Source organism: Sminthopsis crassicaudata, chromosome 5 (genome assembly GCF_048593235.1).
Source record: "Sminthopsis crassicaudata isolate SCR6 chromosome 5, ASM4859323v1, whole genome shotgun sequence".
Taxonomy (NCBI): domain Eukaryota; kingdom Metazoa; phylum Chordata; class Mammalia; order Dasyuromorphia; family Dasyuridae; genus Sminthopsis; species Sminthopsis crassicaudata.
In genome coordinates this window covers 190,438,759-190,459,952 of record NC_133621.1, presented here as the reverse complement: position 1 = coordinate 190,459,952, position 21,194 = coordinate 190,438,759, and the positions used below count along the sequence as shown (strand labels likewise).

The 21,194-nt window shown below is 35.7% G+C and overlaps 1 protein-coding gene across 2 annotated transcripts in view; it reads right to left on the bottom strand.

Moving 5' to 3' along the window:
* Positions 1–21,194, bottom strand: part of GSG1 (germ cell associated 1) — an 81,589-nt gene that overhangs the window by 8,305 nt on the left and 52,090 nt on the right. For both annotated transcript variants that reach the window (XM_074269129.1, XM_074269128.1), the window contains exons 3-6: positions 18,472–18,545; positions 6,169–6,490; positions 4,904–4,951; positions 1,337–1,489 (exon numbers count right to left, since the gene is read on the bottom strand). In XM_074269129.1, coding sequence (XP_074125230.1) covers positions 1,337–1,489; positions 4,904–4,951; positions 6,169–6,490 — 523 coding nt within the window. In that variant the 5' untranslated portion in view covers positions 18,472–18,545. The remainder of the gene's footprint in view (positions 1–1,336; positions 1,490–4,903; positions 4,952–6,168; positions 6,491–18,471; positions 18,546–21,194) is intronic.

Genomic DNA, 21,194 nt, shown 5'->3' with positions numbered 1-21,194 from the left:
CATGAAGAAGAAGAATTAGACGTGCTCTGTTTGGTCATAAAGAGCAGGAGCAATGGTGAAAGTTTCAAAGAATCAGAAGCATAATAGGAGAGAGGAAAGGAAAAGGAAGAATGGGAGTAGAGAAAAGAGCATAGTGACTTATTTTGGAAAGTAACTATTTGTGGCAGAAGGACATGGCAAGCTTCATGTGCTTTAACCAGAGTGGTGATAAAGTTCTTCCAGAAATACATGGCAGAAACATGTGCTTGCCTACTAGTCTAAGAGGGGATATCATAGACAGTGTTACTCAATTCCAACCTCATGTAGGGAAAAGGAATTTCCTAAGCACCATTATCTTGGAATTTAGCAAAGAAGAGAAATTTCTTGGACAGTGCTCCGAGATTAACCTCAAATTCAAGAGTTAAAGGAATTGATTTCTGGAGAAAGAATTCCTCAGTGCTCTCTTGAAGAAAGAAAATTAACCACATGACTCCTGCAACTGAATAGACACTAAGGTTAAAGCTATGTGATGGGAGAACTAGGTATTTACCTTGCCATCCTGAGATTATAATAAGTTATTTAGGTAGTATAAATGTAAAGGAAGAGGTTATCTGTCTAGTAGCTCCAAAGTATGTTTGTCTTCTGAGAAGTTCAAACCACAAAAGTCAATAAGAAAATAGAAGGGAGTATTACTCCCATAGGAGAGCTAAGGATTCACTTGGATGTTTCCTCACTAGTAACTCAAGTTCAGTTATTTCTTAGGGGAAGTATTATGACTATATATAATTGTTTAGGACTTGTCTTTTGTGCCTTCTGCATTTTTTGTGAGTGGATCCATGAACAAAGAACATTCATTACTTGAATGATTGTAAAGGAGCAGAGGATCCCTGTTACTCATTTCTGTGGAAAAACTAGATAAACTATATTTCAAGATTTCCCAAAGTAAACTTTGGGTTTAGTCAGTTGAAAATTGTCCTTTTGGGTTAATCATTGAGATAATAACTTCTTCATGTGAGTCCAAAACCTATTGATTTAAGATGCTTATATTTATGTATATTACATATATTTGGAATTCTCTCCCCCTTATAATATAAGATTCTTAAAGACAGGAATTGTTTTGTTTTTATCTTTATATCCCTAGCAGCTAACACAAAGATTTTCACATTAATAAAAAAAACCAATATTTATCAGGTGAATGAATGAGTGATCAATGAGTTTCTAGTAGAGCACATGCCATATAGGCAATAATGTTGGAGAGAAGATTCTTGTACATGCAGGGAGTATACTGGGGTGATCCTTGAGGTTCCTTCCAACTTTGAGGGGTTTGTGATTCTGTGTTCCCAGGGGAGATATTCACCTGACAAAACTGAGGACATAGCAGCAAAGGCATCGAGCTTTAGTCCACAGCCAGGGTTCCCAGGAAGGAACAATTCCAGCAGCAATAGGAAGAGGCTGACAGATAGCAGACTGATGTAGACAATCTCTGACCCCAAGGAAAACCAAAGTATTCCTGCCAGAAAGCAGAGAAAGGAGGCGTTATATAAGAACAAAACAGTAACCCAAGTGCCATATGGAAAAAAAATAGGATGCACATATAAGATATACTGTAAGCTAAAGGTTAGTGAACAGAACAGCAGAGGAAATCAGGAAAGTCTGATCTCATATGACATGTCTAATTTCCCTCTCCTTGAGATTATAGGATAGCTTTGTTTACTCTGCACATAATGGGCATTTCATAAATGTTGATGACTAATTAGAATCATAAACTTCAAGGGAGGTTCCTAGAAAGTCATTCTATTCTCATCTAATCATTTATAGATGGAACAGTTCCCATTACCAGACTCAGAGAAAATGTCACCTCCCACACAGTTTCCCCTCTTCCCACTTTATTTGCTTCTTTAACAAATAGTTACTATAATGGAACCATTGGGTGAGGATAGTGGAGGGAATATACAGCTCAGTGAATTAATAACAACCACAACAATTATTTGTTGTTGTTCTATTTCAGTCCTGTCCAAGTCTTAACAAAAATACTGGGGTGATTTGCCATTTCCTTCTCTACCCCAATTTACAGAAGTCTTAGTAAGTAATAAGTGTCTGAGGCCAAATTTAAGCTCAGTCTTCCAATGAAACACCTAGTCTTCCTAAAAGCAATAATTGGCATTTAATTTCAAGTGCTTTAAGATTAAATGCAACTATGAATACTACATATAAATGTAAATAAATACATATTCATTTGAAAGAAGAAAAGTAAAAGTAGTTAAAGTTGTGTTTTAAACAAGAACTGGAAATCTGAGTTTATAAAAGGTTTTTGAAGGCAGCTGGATTTTGCAGGACATATAGTTCTGGGCCTTGAGTCAGTAAGACCTAAGTTCAAATCTAGAAACAGACAATTACTATGCGACTCTGGACAAGTCACTCAGTTTATACCTCAGTTTCCTCAACTGTAAAAATTCCCAGAATTGTTGTGAGGATGATATGAGATAATATTTATATAACACTTAGCATAGTATCTGGCACATAGTACATAAATGTTGTTACTATATTATTATGGTGATTATTTACACATATGTTAATTTTATTTCACAATTTGCAAGAGCTAAAAAAGTTATCTTTGAGGCGATCTGGTCAAACATGTACTTGTACTTGACCAGTAATTCCTTCTGTAACTTCCTTAAGAGGTAGTCATCCAATCTCTGCTTGAAGACCGTCAGTGAGGGGGGAAAAATCTATTTAGAGACATCCCATTCTGTTTTATGGATCATTATAAATAATAGAGCATTTGGGAAACTTGTAACTCCAAGTACACTTGGGATTCTGGGTGGACTTTTTTTATGGGTGCCATGAGCTTTTATCACCTTTGTGGACTTGTTTTCTTCTCTCTGGAACCCAGATCTTTCCTGTTAGATAACTTTTCTAAAATCTGCTTTTACTTGGGTAAAAAACAAAACAAAATACCCAAACATTTTGCAAGGGGTTTCCTAGAAAAGTTCTGAGGATTTTAGATTTTAGTGCAATGATAACTCTAAGACAACAGTGTGACATGATAGTCAAGAAAAACATTGTATTCTTAGGTGTGTACCCAGATTAAAAAAAAACATAATTGGAGTATTGTATTCAGTTCTGGTTAGCACATTTTAGGAAGAATATAAAATTATAAATGAAAGAGTGTCCAGAGAAAGGTAACCAGAATGTGAAAGGATATGGAGTTTTTGCTAGATAAGGGTTAATTGAAGGAGCTGGGGAAGATTAGCCTGAGAAAAGACTTAGGCAGAGGGAAAAGGAACAAGATGGGAAGGGAATGAACAGAAAATTTATTAAATTCCTTCCCAGAGCCAGGCTTGGTTCTAAGCACTTTACAAATATTAATCTATTTAATGGGAATCTGAGAGCTACTTTTAAATATTTTAAAGGCTGTTATGGAGAATAAGTATTAAACTTAGTCCTTTAAAAGCTGAATTTTCCTTAAGTTAAAATTATGAGCAGAGCTGCCATGTATTTCATGTTCACAAACAGGGGAGCTCCAACAGAGCAGGCTAGGAAATGGCTGAGATTTGATACAGAAAGAGTGAGTCAGAAAGCTAGGATTTTGGTCAAAGCTTATGTGCTCAAGATAAATTGGAAAAATTTCAATTTATTTAGAAATTTTCAAAATTTCAAAATTTTGAGTATTACTAACTTTGCCAAAGTAATGTTATCTTCTGCTCCTTAGACTAAGAGTGTCCACTTAAGCTGGTGAAGGGGATGGATGAGTACATGTGAACCAGTTACTTTCTGTCTTTGGGTTTTCCTTGAATAGACCAAGTAGAAGTGGGTAGTGACTAAGGAAAGCCTCCGAGGCAATAGGAAGACATGGTCTGGGAAAAGGGACTATCTATACCCTTCAGTTGCAAAGCTAGAGCAGGGAAGTGAGTTCTTTTCTCTTTCTATCTTAGACGTTTAGACTTTACTACACAGTGTATACCACTAGATTATAATGTTCCAGCACTATGCTGAGTACTAGGGATACCAAAATAGGCAAAAGACAGCTCCTACCCTCAAGTAGCTTAGTCAAGTAGGGGAGACAACATTCTAAGAGGTATATACAAAGCAAACTGTATGTAAGATAAATAGGAAATAACTAAGAGAGTGAAGGCATTAGAATTAAGAGATATTAGGGAGGGTTTTCTATAGAAAATAAGAGTATAGTTGGGACTTAAAGGAAGCTAGTGCCCAATCTTTACTTTGAACTGGGTAGTCAAATGTGGATTAAAAAACCAAACCTCTTACCTTAGCTTGGGAAATCAAGCCCGCTGCTGTGGAGGGGCTCAGAATATGTTCCCCTTTAATTGTTCTCAAGAAGTGTCATATAACAAAGAGGAAGATGAGATCCTTGTGCTTAGGTTATCTTAGGACAGTTTGGAAAGTCATCCATTTAAGTTCAGGTAAAGTTTGAAGGAGACTGAGTTTGTCATCAAGAGACTCCCTTTTTCAATAATCTCAACATATCTTTCTGTCTTCTAGCACTCATCTTTTCTTACTGCTCCTTAATTATTCCATATCCAACATAGCCCAGAACCCTGAGTCTATTTCTTTCACTTCTCCCACTCCATTGACTCTTTCTATTAAGGTCTTGAGAAATGACAGTTTTTCTAATATTTAATGAATTAATTAAAAGGACAGTGTTGATCCTTTAATGTCTCACTTCTCCCATTGTTATACACACATTAAAGAAATTAGTTTCATATGAGCTCAGTGCCTTAGACCAAAAGGAACTTTAGATACTCTAGTAAGGGAAAGGATGGAGGGAATAGGACATATTTTGGGCAGGAGCTTCTTTCCTTGTTCCCAACATAATACCAGCAGGAGGCAATATACTCTATCCACTGAAAGGCAGGCTTCTTTATGCTTCATCTTCCAGATAAATATTAAGACACATTCATACCTCTTTCGACTGGCGGTGTGAGTTCAATGAAACTGCGGCATCTCTCCCCTAAAACAAAGACAATAAATACACATAGAAGGGAGTAGATAACATTATGGGGAAGTGGAGGAAGCCAAGCTCCTTCATTTATCAGTTTTCCTACTACCTAAATTGTTTTACCTTCATGAAGGTGCTGCCTTAGAGCCGGATAGGACAAAATCAGTTCATAAGCATCACCGTTATTATGATTAATGTAGCAGAGACTGGATTGGAGCCCACTCCATGAAGCATGCTTGGGAATGGGCCGGAAGGATGGAGTGGGCAGCCAGTGGAGTATAATAGGAGTTGAGCTTGTTTCTATGCCAATTACAGTGACACGTATTGAGAATTGGAAAGGATTTTAAAAGCAAACTACCCCAACTTTTTTATTTTATAGATGCATAAATTGAGCCTGAAAGGAGATCAACTGACTAAATTATAAAGCTAGAGAAAGGAGACAGGGACAGAACCCAAATTTCTTATTTCCTATTGTGTAGTTCTTTTTGTTATAGAATGCTGCCCTTTCTTTCTTTTTATTAATTTTATTTTAATGAAGCTTTATTGTAATAAAGCAGGGCTTTTTAATTGGGATCTATAAATTTGTTCTATCTGTGTATCATCTACATATCTATTTATACTCATACATATATATGTATATATAAAAACTTTTAATATAACTTCCTTGTCAATGCTATGTAGTTTATTTTGTATATTTAAGAATTATCCTGAGAAAAGATCCATTTCACAAGACTGCAAAGGAATCCTTTATGTAAAAAAGATTAGGCAACTCCTATGTAGCAAATTAATTTTTGTGCAGAAAGCATTATAAAATGTGAGTAATAAGGGAAATTCTTAAAGGTAATTTTTTTTGTATTCTCTACTGAAAATGTGAGGAATGAATAACCAATGGAGAATACTGATTTTTGATCTTTTAGGAGGCAGTGGATAGAATCCTAGCTTAGTTGTCAGGAGATCCTGGTTCTAGCCTTGGCTCAAGTTGTATGACTTTATGTATGTTTCTGCCTCACTCTTTTGGTCTCAGTTTTCTTGCCTGCAAAATCAAAGGCTAAGACTTTTAGAGATGCATCTATGGTTCCATGAAAGATCTCTATGGGCCAGAGGCAGAGGAGTTCCTTGTCACTCTGTTCCTCCAGTTGCTTTCATCCTCAGTTAGATAACTTAAAGCTATTCCTGGATTTTGAACTCACTTGAAAAGTAATACGAGATTTCTGGGATGGAGATATTACCTGAGCTTTCCATGTTCTCCTCACACGAGAGCCACATTCCGGCATGGAAATAGCGAAAGGAGAAACGGTCATCTCCTGTCTCCCAGCTGTAGTTCACCACTTCCTGACTTGATGCATTGCTGCTCCCCCCATCCACGGGCACGGGCATCCCAATGCACTTGGTTGCCATACTCTTCCCACACAAGGGCTTGGGCACTTTCTGTGTGCCCACACACCAGTAACTGCCAAGGAAGGATGTGGTAGAGAGACAGAGGGCCAGCATGTTGAGGATAACTGCTACAATAGTATGGTGGTGGAGGGCCAGGAGCTTCAAGAGATTCATCTACAAGAGACAAACATTTGCAGGGGAAGGAACAGGAACACCCTTTCAGATTTGGTTATTTCCCTTTTTCATTCCCTGAATTCATATCACATTTCTGCCTTTACTGGAAACCAAATTCATGATAAAAATCTTTTCTCAGTGCTTCTGTGAAATTCTATTATACTCAGCATATCTGAAGAAGAACTTGTTTTTTTTCCAAGTCAATCACCTCTTTTCCTAATCTCTGAGTTTTTATTGAGGGTACCACAATTTCTACTGGCATTAAATTTTCAGCTTACAGTATATGTTATCCTTGACTCTTTATGCTCACTTATTCTCTGCTCTATTCTTTATTCTCGCTTATCCAATCTGTTACCAAGTCTTATTAATTCTTCCTCTAAAAATGTCTCAGATCTGATCTTTTGGTTAGAGCCAGCCATCCTGTTTCATCTGGACAATGCAAGAGCACTTTTATTGGTCTCCCTGTAACTAGCCTCTTCTCCCTCCTACTTCTTCTATGCAGCCACATTTGTATTCTTAAAGCATAGGTATGTATGACTTTTATCATTCTACTACTGCCCAAGAAACCTGATTGGCTTTTCATTTCTCTAGGATAAGATATGAATTCCTCTATTGGATGGTTGCAGCCATTCACAATATGATTTCAACCTTTATTTCCAGGCTGATTATTATTATTCCTTTTCACGTTTTACATTCTAATTAAATTGGCCTCCTTGCTATTTCTTGTTTATGTTCTTCTCTTGTCTCCATGCCTCTGCATGGACTGTCCTCATTGTCTGGAATGCTCTTCCTCCCCTTTTTTACTTCTTGGAATTCCTAAAAACAATTCTTAGCAAATGTACTACTGGGCTGATATCCCAAAGAAATACTAAAGAAGGGAAAGGGACCTGTATTGCCAAAATGTTTGTAGCAGCCCTTTTTGTAGTGGCTAGAAACTGGAAGATGAATGGACGTCCATCAATTGGAGAATGGTTGGATAAATTATGGTATATGAAGGCTATGGAATAGTATTGCTCTGTAAGAAATGACCAGCAGGAGGAATACAGAGAGGCTTGGAGAGACTTGCATGAACTGATGCTGAGTGAAATGAGCAGAACCAGAAGATCCCTATGCACTTCAACAACAATACTGTATGAAGATGTATTCTGATGGAAGTGGAAATCTTCAACATAAAGAAGATCCAACTCACTTCCAGTTGATCAATGATGGACAGGAACAGCTACACTCAGAGAAGGAACACTGGGAAGTGAATGTAAATTGTTAGCACTACTGTCTATCTACCCAGGTTACTTATACCTTCGGAATCCAATACTTAATGTGCAACAAGAAAATTGGATTTACACACATATATTGTATCTGGGTTATATTGTAACACATGTAAAATGTATGGGATTGCCTGTCATCTAGGGGAGGGAATAGAGGGAGGGAGGGGAGAATTTGGAAAAATGAATACAAGGGATAATGTTATAAAAAAATTACTCATGCATATATACTGTCAAAAATGTATAATTATAAAATTAATAAAAAAAAAAAAAGCAAATGAAGCTGCTGGGATGGACAGGTCATTTGGGATTTCTTTGTCTTCATTACAGGAGAGTCACAGGATTAGCACACTCCTGGTACGTAGTGTGTGCTTAATAAATATTTATTTATTGATTGAAATGCTGTCATGGAAATAGTAAAAAGAAAAATCATCATTACCTGTCTCCCAGCTATAATTTATCACCTTCTGGAACTTCATATTTATTTATCATGTATGTGTTATTCTCCACAAAGTTCTACTCTAGTGCTAATTGTGGTGTGGAAGGGAGTTCTTAAAGGTTATACTGAGTATGGAGTCTCTGGTTCATCACTAGTAGGCTAGTCATTTGGTGATGAGTTATTTGGCCATGGCAAGCTCTGATGCAAAGAAAAAGGAAAACGCTTTCTGAAACTGCCCTGATATGTGGCAGAATGTCTACTTTGATTAAATCAGTGGCTTCTGCAGGAAGTAGCTGCTGAATTTCTAGAGCAACTATCAACTTTAACATGTTTACACATGAGATCTTTGCCCAATAACCCAATGAGTGAACATTCTAATGGAGAAATCAGATCAATCTCGTCAATCTTACAGTAAATGAAATAAGAAGAAAGAGATTGGTCTAAATGGAAGGGTGACTCACAAGTTCTCCTCTGAGAAGAAAATAAAAGACTTAGTGGGGTTGATTTTATCTTGTCCCCAAGGGCAACAAGAAGCATTATTTTATGAGGCAGTTGGTAATCATATTTTGAAGTATTTATGACAAGTATTTGCAATAAAAGACATAATGAAAATCTTTGCAGCTCATACTCTAAAATCTATTGAAGAGGATGAAGATGTGGATATATAAATTGGACATTGGGCAATGAGGGCTCAGTTCTTAAGACAGGTACAATATGTTCTGACTGCCATCAATCCTAATGGAGTTGTGATACTTTCACTTCCAGAAATGTGTGAGAGAGGAATCCTTTACCTCATTAACTCAGCATGCACAGGTATTTTCTATTTCATGGTGACTTGCTTTGTGATGATGAAAACTCTCTTAATTTCTATTGAACTGGAAATGAATGTGCACATAAAAGGCGGAACAGGAGAATTCTATTTCTCTTCCCTGAAGGCAATCAAGACAAGAATTGCTGTAAGCTTCAAGTTGGGAGGAGAGCTAGCAGGGATAAAATTGGTAATGACTTGCCACTGACCTCCTTCCCAGCTATTATGTGACCATGACTATTTATGAGCACCATCTCTTTTGTCTCTCTTGTAGTTATTCTTTCTTGATGTTAGGTGAAAGGTAGAACCCTGAAAGATCAAAAGAGCCACCAGAGATTCAACAACTGGTATACACAGCAAAGTTTGTAGTTAGCTGAAGAAACTTGAGTCCCCAGAGGAATTAGCCTTGAGATCAGACCTGTATGACCCAGTCTAATTGTGAATTGATCTGGCAACTGGGAAACTTGTAAGTAAGGGAGTGACTCATTCATGGACTATGTCATTCCCAGAAGCAAATTGGTGAGGAATCTCTGGAGAAAAAAGGCCCTCTGAAGCCTTGAAGTTTCCCTTCCTCCAGGCTATGTATGTATGTAGGAATGTTTTGTAGGAACCACTTTAAATCTGAGTCCAGTCTTCCTAAAAACCAAGTGAGTGAATAGAGAGGAGGGTATGATCCTTGTTTGGAAAGTTTTTATATTTTGCTCCTTGTTATACTTTATCAGTAAATGTTCCTTTGTAAGAATTAATTGTTGTTAATTGATTAATTGATATTGGAGAGATGTCTACTGATTGATATCCAGGGAAACATACCAAATGGGGACCCATGAGCAATAATAGCATTAAACACTCAGTTTTTCAGTATCATAACTAGAATCCTGAAGGTAGATGTAGCTATTGGGGATCTAACCTACCAGTCTGCATATATTTGGTAAACTGAATTTTACAACCTGTAGGAAAATTTCACAGAAATTAATAAGATTTTCCAGATTAAATCAACATACTTTAAAACTTGGCAATGCCCATGCAAAGGTAGGAATAGAAAAAGACTATAAGAAATATGGCAAAATGCATGAATCAAGAATAAGGACTGAGAGAAGCTAATGTACATCTCTATATATCTATGTACACAGAACTCTCATGCTTATTTTTTTCAAGAAAATAATTTATGTTGGACATAGTATATATGAAATATAATATCATAATCTTCAGGAAAGTAATTGATAGGTTCTAGACATGATGAATGATGAGGTCCTGAATAAATGGATAGGGTAGGCAGAGAGAAATTGGAGAATTGATAAAACTTATTCTCTGGGGCAGGCAGGAAGAAGGCTCTGTTAATCAATTTAGTTCTGTGGTCATACCTTCTGAGGTAATCTAGTCAGAAATCCAAGTTATGTTAAATCCCTGAGGTTAAATTTTCCCTATAAAACGACTTGTGGCCTATGGCTTTTTCTGCTCTTCTTTGGGTCTGTTCACCAGGTACTCTGTTTTTGCATCTTTCCCTTTACTCCTCCTCCATGCCATAGGATTTCTCTTCTAACCCCATTATGCTTCTGACTCCACTTCTCCTCCTTGTAGCTAATTAACTCTTTCAGGATGCTAAATCCCTTTCAGGATTTACCCTGCCAGCTAAGGGCACTTGTTTTTATATGCTTTCCCAACTCTAATCCATATTTACCATTCCTGGTTTACTTTGTCTTTAACTTCTCCCTTTATATAGACCTACTTCTTGCCAAAGAGCATGGCCATTGTGGATTCTTCACATGACCAGACCACAACATTTGAAGCCTACCATCATCTGGTGTCTACATCAGCCAGATCAATGAATGCCATAAGAGACCACACACATGTACACAAAAGAAATGATTACATTGAAACATACTACAAACAACTCCTTACTGATGTGATAATTGTTTCTGAATTAACTGTTTATATATAATTAGTTCACTAACTTTTAAAGGCAAAAATCAAAAGTACAAAATTAGAAGAGAGAATAAATATGAGAAAAAGATATGATATGTAATTGAAGCAACTTAGTCCTGACCTTATCAAAAAAGTTATTTAATTAAAAATGAGTGATAGATGGAAGGAAGAACATAAGCACATCCTGTAATCATTTTTAACAGAAATTTAAATGATGTAAATCATGGACAGTTATCATAACAGCTAGTAAAACAAACAAAAACCCACTTATAATGCACCCTGAAAAGCAAATATATGTCAAATAGGCAGAGATGGAAGTAGAAACAGCACCAATTTAGAATAAAATACTAATATTTAAAATCTTACAAAGATGATGGAAGATTATGAATAGCATTGTCTCATAATATAGGTAACAGAGAATGAAAAATTTCATTTACTTTTTTTTTTTTAATTCAAAAAAAATTTTTGGTGAAACATTTTTTCTTAGTTGTTTTTTTTTTTCAATAGTATTCCCCTCCCCCAAATATATGTAAAGGTAGTTTTCAACATTCATTTTAGTAAGATTTTGTGTTCCAAATTTTTCTCCCTCGATCCCTTCCCTTCCCTTCTTTAAGACACAAGCAATCTTACATAAGTTAAACATGTGAAATCCTTTTAAACATATGCCCATATTTGTCATGTTATACAAGAAAAATCAGACTAAAAGGCAAAAAGCCATAAGAAAAAGAAAGCAAACAAATAAACAACAAAAAAGGAAAATAAATTCAGTGTCCATAGTTCTTTCTCTGGATGTATATGGCATTTTCCATCCCAAGTCTATTGGAATTGTGTTGAATCTTGGTGAAATATTTTTAAGGAAAGCTTGGTAAGAGATTCAATTAAGCTAAGTTATCCCAAGGACATTTTAAAGATCAACTTGGAAGAAAGACAATAAAGGAAAAAATGAAAAAGATCTGTAAAGATTTTTATAATAAACATTTTACATAAGTAAGAACAGTAAAGTCACTAACTTTAGCTTGAAGGAAGCCAAAGCATAACAAAATTATCGTTTCATAATAAAGAACAGCTTAAAGCTTTTGGGAAACCAAGTTGCCAGTGCCAATGTATTAAGCAAGTGAGTCCAGAGACGAGTGTTACATGAGAGAGAAAATGTTATTGGTAAATGACAATTAAAAAACCAACAATAAAAGCAATAAAACACATACAAACAAAAAAAAACCTAGCAGAATAGAAATCTATTTGAAGGAATGGAAGTAGGCATAAGAAATTAATGCAAAAAAGATGATTTTTATCTTGCCATAAAAATGAAGAAACTTCTATCTTTTCCTTCCCTAGCTTCTATCTATAGTAGCTTTCATATGCTTTAGGAGTCAAAAAAATTACCAGGAGAAAGAAACTCAAATGAAAGACACTGACCTTCCAAGTTGCTCTTTTAGGTTGTTTACTCTAAGAGGAAATGAAAAGGGAAAAAAAGGCAAAGAATGAATAAATGAAGGAAGATTCACCAGATTTGATCAAGAAATATGAACTTAATATTTTTCCACTTGCTATCTGAGAGTTTCTATTCCTTCCTCCAAACACTTTGAGCCCTAAATTGGACAAAGAGAAAAATACTTTCAGCATTCAGTGACTGAATGATTTTAAAGCATTAAAATTTTTTTCACTTAATATTTCATTTTCTCCCCGATTACATGTTACAATACTTTTCAACATTCATTTTGTAAGATTTTGAGTTTTGGATTTTTCTCCCTCTCTTCCCTATCCCCTCCCCAAAACAATAAGCAATCCTATAGAGGCTATACATGCACAATCATGTTAAACGTATTCATATTGTGAAGCAAGATCATCTCCAGTTGTCTTGATCTATATCTGGCCACTGGATCTAGATGGCTCTGGAGGGGAAAGCGAGGCAGCTGACCTTGCATAACTCTCCCTGACTTTAAATCCAATTCACTTGCATGTCATGTCATCACCTCCCTGATGTCCCAGTTCTTTTTAAAAGCAACAACAAAATACTGTGAAAGAAGAATACTAGTCAAAAAGAAAACTAAGAACAAAAGGGGAAACCACAAGAAAGAAAAAGTTAAAAAAAATTTAAAAGTGAGAATGGAATACTTTGATCTGCATTCAGATTCCATAGTTCTTTCTTGGATATGTATGAAATTTTCCACTTCAAGTTTTTTAGAATTATCTTGGATCATTATGGGCAATGGAGAATTTTTACTCCCATTATTCTCAACCAATATCCCTACCTTTTGCCAACACACACAGAGTCTTCCTGGCTGGGATTTTTATTTTAGTCCTACTCAAAAGTAGTAGCAATACTAAGGCCTTCAATAACAAACTGAAAGAAAGAGGCTTACTTACTCTGGTGGCTTGACTATTGCTGGTATAGAATTTTTATAGAGAACTTACAAATTGGAGTAAAAGATGCCTAATTCTCTTAGCTTGAGAGATATAACAAGACTAGAGCAAAAGTTTGATGGTCTTAAAGCTTTTTCTCTCATTATACTTGGCACGTAATTTTTTTCTTTTTAGTGAAGGACTTTATCCTAAAAGTGTCATTTTTTTTTCCCTTTAGCATTCCCAAGGACTAACATTTCTATGTACTAATAAATATCTAGTGGAAATAATTTTATAAGGTGTAATTAATTTAATTATAAACTTATTTTTAGATCAGATTTGTAATTGGAGACTAATGAAGTAGACCCCAGAACTTTATACCTACCTAGAGTGCCTACAATATCATCCTGGCAACTCTTGAAAGAAGATGCAGACCTTGGATACCTGTTAGCTTATTTGGACCCCAAGTTTTAACCATCTCCTAACCACTGCTATATCCTCCAAGACTAGCAATTTCCCAATCACTTATTGCTTTCACTTAAGTATCAGAGAGATTTAATGGCTGGCTGCTTATCCATGTCCCATTTCAACTTTTCCCACTCTTTTTATTGTGCCCTCTGAAATATGTAATCCACAACTAACAACTTCCATTCACTTTAGAGCTCTTTTTTTCTTGGACCTTCCATTTTCCTGTGTCATAGAGACCAAGCTTCCCCCAGGTGATGTTGCATTCCTGATCACTTTCTCCAGTAGGAAGGCTGTACCTTCCCTTATACATTGCTTCTGGAGGAGTTAGAGTTCTCATTGCTTCCCACTTTTACTTCTAGACTTTCCCTTTGCCATCACCTGCAGCAACCTTTTACCTTTTGACATTCACTCTATTAAAATTTATTAGCCTAGTTCATGATTCCTGTTATCTATGACATTCCCTGTAATTTCTACTTTTTTCAGAAAATTCAGCACTTGAATCACTGTATTTTTTTCACCCCCAAGTCCTTCCTTCATAGAGAAGACTTTAACATTCATGTTGAATTCGATCCTCAAATTGCAAACTCCCTATTTCCTTAATCTTCTCAAATTCATGCCTTACTTCTCTTTCTCTCTTCAGCCATGTACAGGGATGATCACACCCAGATCTTGCCATCACATAGGTATTCTACTTCCAAGATTCAAAACTCTACCCATTTTAATTATTATTATTATTATTATTATTATTATTATTATTTTTTGAGGCTGGGGTTAAGTGACTTGCCCAGGGTCACACAGTTGAGAAGTGTTAAGTGTCTGAGACCATATTTGAACTCAGCTCCTCTTGAATTCAGGGTTGGTGCTCCATCCACTGCGCCTCCTAGCTGCCCCCCATTTTTATTTTTGATCACATTGTCATCCCGTACCTCCCTATGCTGTATTGCCCAGTGTATAAGAGATCCATCCTCTTTGTGTGGGCAGTAAATTCCACAGGATAAGTAGATGTGGATAGATTTTGATCTGAATCATAGACCTCATTATGTTATCTTTTCCCCTTAAATGTATCTAACTTCTGAACGTCCTAATTTTTAATCAAAGACAGTAGCATCCTCCCAATTATATAGATTCACAACTTCCACTCTGAAGTTATACTTCTAATTTTTGGAGTATATGGGGAGTTCAGAGAAGACTTGTGCACAACTTTAGTGTGAGGGCTTAGTGAGTCCTTTCCAGGGCTGTCCATCTACCTTTGGTGTCCATTCAGTTCTCACTTGTGCCTTCAAGAAACTGTAGCATGTAAAGAGGTCATGCAGTAAACAGTCTTGGTAGATGGGCTAAACCAGGCCAAAGATAAGGTACGAGCCCCAGATTCATAATGAGGTAAGAGGTGACTACCCTAAGATGCTCTTTGGTGGAATGGGCCAGGTGAGAACAATTTTTTTCAAGTGGCCATAAAGGTGGCTGAAGCAGGTACTTTGGAGCTTTTAGAACTTGGCCAGACATAGAAAATTCCAAAGTCATCTGCTGCATCCTGGGCCATAACCAGCCATCTTGACTTTTATCTTATCATTGGACTTTGATGACTCTGGAAGGGAGAGTGAAGCTGATGACTTTGTATAATTCTGTGTTACTTTAATCCAATTCATGTGCAAGTCATGACATCACTTTGGGATATTATTGGTCCTCTTAAAAAATAAATGACAAATTATAACAGACTTTATTGCTCCTAAACCTATTCTTGATTCAGAGCTCCAAATCTTTAACCCTTTAGTACTTTTTAAGACTCTGACTTCATGCTCCCTTCCTTTTCTAATCTTGACCTTATTGTTAACTAGATCAACTCTATTCAATCCTCTCTGGCTGAATCCTTTGTTCCCTTGTCTTATTACTGTTCTTTAAAAACAAACAAACAAACACTTTTCCAATACTTTATTAACCATATCCTTGTCTTATTACTATCAATCTCTTTGCAAATTACAACCTTGGGAAAGATTCTTTCAGCTGGAGGAAATCTCACAAGCTGATTGGATCTAACACATTTTTGTCTGCTAACCTCCCTTTGACCTTCATTGCAACACGGTAATCCTTTTACTCTTTCCTAATTCATTTCTTAATCTCCCCTAAAACACTGTTCTAAATTTCTTCTTTCCTCTAATCTTCTATACCTTTCATCTCCCCATTTTCTTAGCTAAGTACTCTTTCATTATGAGCTCCTTTTCTGTCCTCTTATTTTGATCTCTAGACTCCTTGTCATGATCTCCTAATCTCTTCTGCATTATTCTAGTCTCTTATAATAAACTGGTTTTTCTCCTTGCCGGGGTCAACTCAACTACATGAGCCTTTGATAGAATCTCTTCCTAATTTTCTGTTTTATTTACCATGCTGTCTTCTTAATTATTTTTTCTCTTTCTTTCTACTGGTATCTTTCCTGATGCCTTCAAGCACACTTGCATCTCTCCTATCTTTAAAAAAAAGACGAACAAATATCCATTTTTTCATAGTACCACTGAAAATCTCTCCAGAAAAAACTATCTTCCTGATGGCCTCCACTTTCTCTCCTTCCACTCGCTTTTTACATTTTAGTAATCTAACTTCTGACTTCATCACTCAACCAAAATGTTTTTTTTTCCTAAAGTTATTTACGATTTTTAAATTGTCAAATCTCAGTTCTCTTCCTTTTTGACATCTGCAGCATAAATTCTGCTTTCTGAGTTTTGCAATGTAACTTTCTTCTGATTCTCCTTCTCTTTAGCTGACTGTTCCTTCTCTGTCTTCTTTCCTTCTTCATCATCTATGATATACTTCCTACCTAAATATAATTCAAGTCTTTGTTCCAGGACTTGCCTTGATACACTTTTAATGATCTTATCAATTTCAGTGAATTTAATTCTCCTCTCTGTACAGATGATTCCTGATTCTAGATATCCAGCCAAAATTTCTCTACAATTTCTCTGAGCATAAACAAATATTTCTCCCCTTCTTATATTCTACTCTTCACACTATTTATCCTTGCTATTCTTTACATAGAAAACTCCATTTCCCATCTCCATGCCTTTGCACTATGCCTGAAATTTACTTTCTCATTACCTTTACTTCATAGAATCCTTTATTTCCTTCAAGAAGGTATCTCATGTCATCTTCTACTTGAAGCTTTTTTCTTATTTCTACAGCTGCCAGGTAGATACTGGGCTTCTAGAGAATGCTTTTGGATTGACTGATTTGTTAAAACTTCTTCTGTCAATGTATATTGGCACATGTAACTTAATCTTAGTCTTTGGTGGAGAAGTCAATTGATTAGTACAATGTCATCAGAGGAAAAATGAAAACTCAGGTAATCCAGATTCTGAGGCCAAAGGTCTATTCACTATGACAACTGCTTCTTATTTCATGCAAATAATTTATGTATAAATTGTATATTTCTGCACACGAACTGACAAAAATATATTATTAAGACTGTTAAGCAATATTCTACCAAAAAGCCCCAAACAACCCACGTTTTGAAAAGTATTTAACAAAAGAATTTCTTCTGGAGACAGTCTTTAGCACTGCTGAATTTGTGATCTTTCTCAGTTTAGCTAGTTATTCAAATGTCCACAGAGGCTTGAAGGTGGGGAGATGGATTCCTGGTGTCAGAGTCAGAGCAGGATTTGGCATTGGACACAATAAACTTCTCACTCCACTGAGCTATACTTCCATTTCTAGGGATTCTGAATCAGAGAGGACTATTTCCATTTCATTACAGCAGAGTAAACTTACCCACTTATAACTATGAGATAAATAGACCCATCAGTATAAAAAATGAGGGTTATTAAAGTCCTGTGTGGTAGGAAAACATAACTCTGCTTAAAATAGAAATTAAGTCACTTTAATATGATGTAGTAGAAACTTGTACTGCCTGCCAAGGACAAGGACGAGGCAAAGGGTTGTGCTACTCAAAGAATCTTTTCTTGCTTCCATCTCATCCTTCCTCTTGCTCAAAAGCACCTTTCCTCTTCCTGATACTCAGAGCAGATATTCTTAACCTGGAGTCTATGACATATATAGCTAAATATGTATATGTATATTATCTAAATATGTATGTATACATATATTTAATATATACATATATAAATAGAGAACTATTTTTCAATATAATTGGTTTCCTTTGTTTCCTTACGTATTTTATTTTATGCATTTAAGAACATCATTCTGAGGACTCACCAAATTCCCAAAAGGCTGTCCTAGATCAACTCCCCCTGTCCTATTTCAGTGTCATAACTAGGATCTCTACAAATGGCAAAGTACAGGCTTTATCCCTGTGCAGGAGCACTTTCCTCTTTAGGATTCTCCTGAAGTTAAGGACTGAGAATAATTGTGTGTCATAGAATATGCTATTCTCTCTGACAGATAGGCTAATAGGAAAAATTCCCAGTCCCAAAGCTCAGCATTAAATGGGCTGGCAAAAACTAGAAAACTAATCCTATGGGACAAACAGAAAAAAAAAATAAAACTAAGCTGAAAAACATTTGAAGTATGGAAATAAGCTCTCAAAAATGGCCCATGATAAAATGGACCTTGAACAAGGACCTTAAGGCTGAAAAAAAAAACCAAAACCAAATATTGACTCATACACCCATAACGTATTCTCTCTTCAACTCTGCCTGTTAAAATCCTTGCTTCTATTAAAGTCCAGCACAAGCGGCATCTACAAGAAGAAACCTTCCAAAATTCATTTTTTGAGAAATGAGAGATCAGTTACCTTGCTGTGATGAGATTCCTTTTACATTGATGCTGTGTAGAGGAGAGCTATAGGACTCACTTCTCATTCCAAGTCTGTTGAGTAAAATGATGAAGGAATTAAAATAGTTTGTATTCCTCCTGCCACCCCCTTTCTGCTTTTTTTTTCCCCTTTCATCTTGCACTATTGGAGTAACCTCCTGATTAAATGTGGCTTTGCAGGAAATATAGGCATCTAATAACTAACAATGCAATCATGGTCCAGCTGTTCTAGGAGATTACACAAGTGAGATAGTGTCAATGGGAGCCTATGATTAAGCACAGAGAAGACTTGCATTTACAGAGAGGATTTCATTCAAATAGAAAAGAAGATTTTCTTCTCTCTAATGGTGAGAGTGGGTCACGTGCCATTTTCTGGCTGCCTAGAGATATGTCAAGGATCATCACCACTAGGCTCTCCCAATAGGCTATGGCAGGTGAAAGATCAAGGCCTAATGCCAGTGTGTGCAGTGTCTTGCACATAGTAGGTACTTAATGGACGCTAATTGAATCCAATGGAATTAGTAGGGTTTTTGTGCTAGCAGTTACCTCTCGTAGTTATAGGTTTTTTTTTTCCCCATCATGGTGAAGCATACATATAGTATGTATGAAACAGATGAACAATTTCAAAAGTAATCATGGCCTGAAGTTTAAACCCAAACCAGATAAAATGAATTAATATCTACCTCATGTTTTGAAAGGAGATTATCTTTTCTCAATTATATCCAATCATTTAATCAGCAGATACTGAGTTACTATTGTACTCAACACTCAAGTTATGTAGACCCTATTCTCAAGGAATTTACAATCTTTATGATAGGCTAAACCTTAAAAAAAAGCCTGAACATATTATTTCATCCTCTTAATTACAACATTTATCATTTTCCTTTTTTTTTTTAATCTTTGACATTTTGGTGAATGTAAGGTAGAATCTCAGATACTGAGAACATTGATGCGAATGTGTGGCCCAGTTTTATGTTTGGAAAATGATGGATTTGTAGTTTTTAAGTTTTCTTTTATAACTTGTGATGTTCGGCAACAAGATCATCTGATGATCAATTCTGATGGACGTGGCTCTCTTCAACAATGAGATGATTCAAACCAGTTCTGATTGTTCAATGATGAAGAGAGCCATTTAACCCAGAGAGAGGCCTACGGTTCAGTGTGGAACACAACATAACATTCTCACCCTTTTTTGTTGTTGCTTATTTGCATTTTATTTTGCTTCTTTTTTTACTGGTTTGGTTTGATTTTTCTTGTGCAGCACACTAAGTGTATAAATATGTATGCATACATTAGATTTAACATATATTTCTACCATTTTTAATATATATTAGACTACTTGCCATCTAGGGGAGGGCATGGGAGAAGGGAGGGAAAATTGGAACACAAGGTTTTGCAAGGGCTAATGTAGAAGAATTGTCCACACATATGTTTTGAAAAATAAAAAAAAAAAACCTTTAATAAAAAAATTGTGAGGCTATTATTATTATTTCTCTTATATCATTAGTAAGTGAATGGTTATATTTAAAATTTAAAAATATCATTTTGAATGCCTGATTTGTGTAAATAAAAATGTACCAATGGTCACTCATAAGAAAAGAGATGAGCAGTTCTAGATTATTACTAGGACTTTGAGAGAATTTGATTGTAATAGTATCCTGGTAGTGCTTTCCCAAAATCTAGTTCTATCAGTATAAAGTATGTTGAAGAAAGCCAGATAGCAACTAAATGTACACATCTGATAGGTTTGAGGAGCTCCGTGCTGTACTTCAGTCACCTATTACACATAAAAAAGTTGCTAAAATCCATTTCACAACATGTTACGTATTTGGGAATGATATATAACTTAAATTTTTCATGTGCAGTTGAAATCCTTCTCCTTTTGTTATGCACAAGTATCCCCTACTTTTAGAGTGAGCTAGCTATATTGTAGTGGAATTTGAGTTGGAAATCCTCACTTCGAGTCCTGTCTTTTTCACTTGCTAGCTCTTGCAAGTTGCTTCACTTCCCTGTATCTCAAAATTTCTCATTTGTAAGAATGAAATTAATAATCTTTATACCATCTATCTATTAGAAGAAACTCTGATTAGCCATCCCTGGGTAGCTTATAATATAGACTGACAGACCTTCTAACTATCTGGAATTTTGGGAGGATCACTATTGCCTCACCCTTCTTTTACTTGACTCCAGACAGAATAATATTGTGGCACAACATAACTCATACATGAAACTAGTGAAAAGAGTCTTGGTTTGCTAACAGGGCAGCACCACTTTATTTCAAAATGGATTCACTCCAATGGGAATTCTTAGAACTTTATATATATATATATATATATATATATATATATATATATATATATATATATATATATATATATATATATATATATATATAATACAAAGGAAGTAGGTAGAGGGGCGAGAAGCTCAGGAGCAAATATAGTATCAAAGGCAGAGACAGACATTTGTGATACTCTGGAAAGGAGATACTACCCATAATTAGTTGAGGACCAGGTGATGGAGATCAGCTGGGTACTTGACTCTTTGTGAAAACCTCTCGTAATTTCAAGCCAATCCAATGAGCATTTTTCTCAATTTAAATATTCTTTTATACATATCAAAAAAGACTTATCATTCATCAACAAATACATACATTTTAACATACCAAAACCAAAAAATAAAATTGAATATGAAATCATGAAT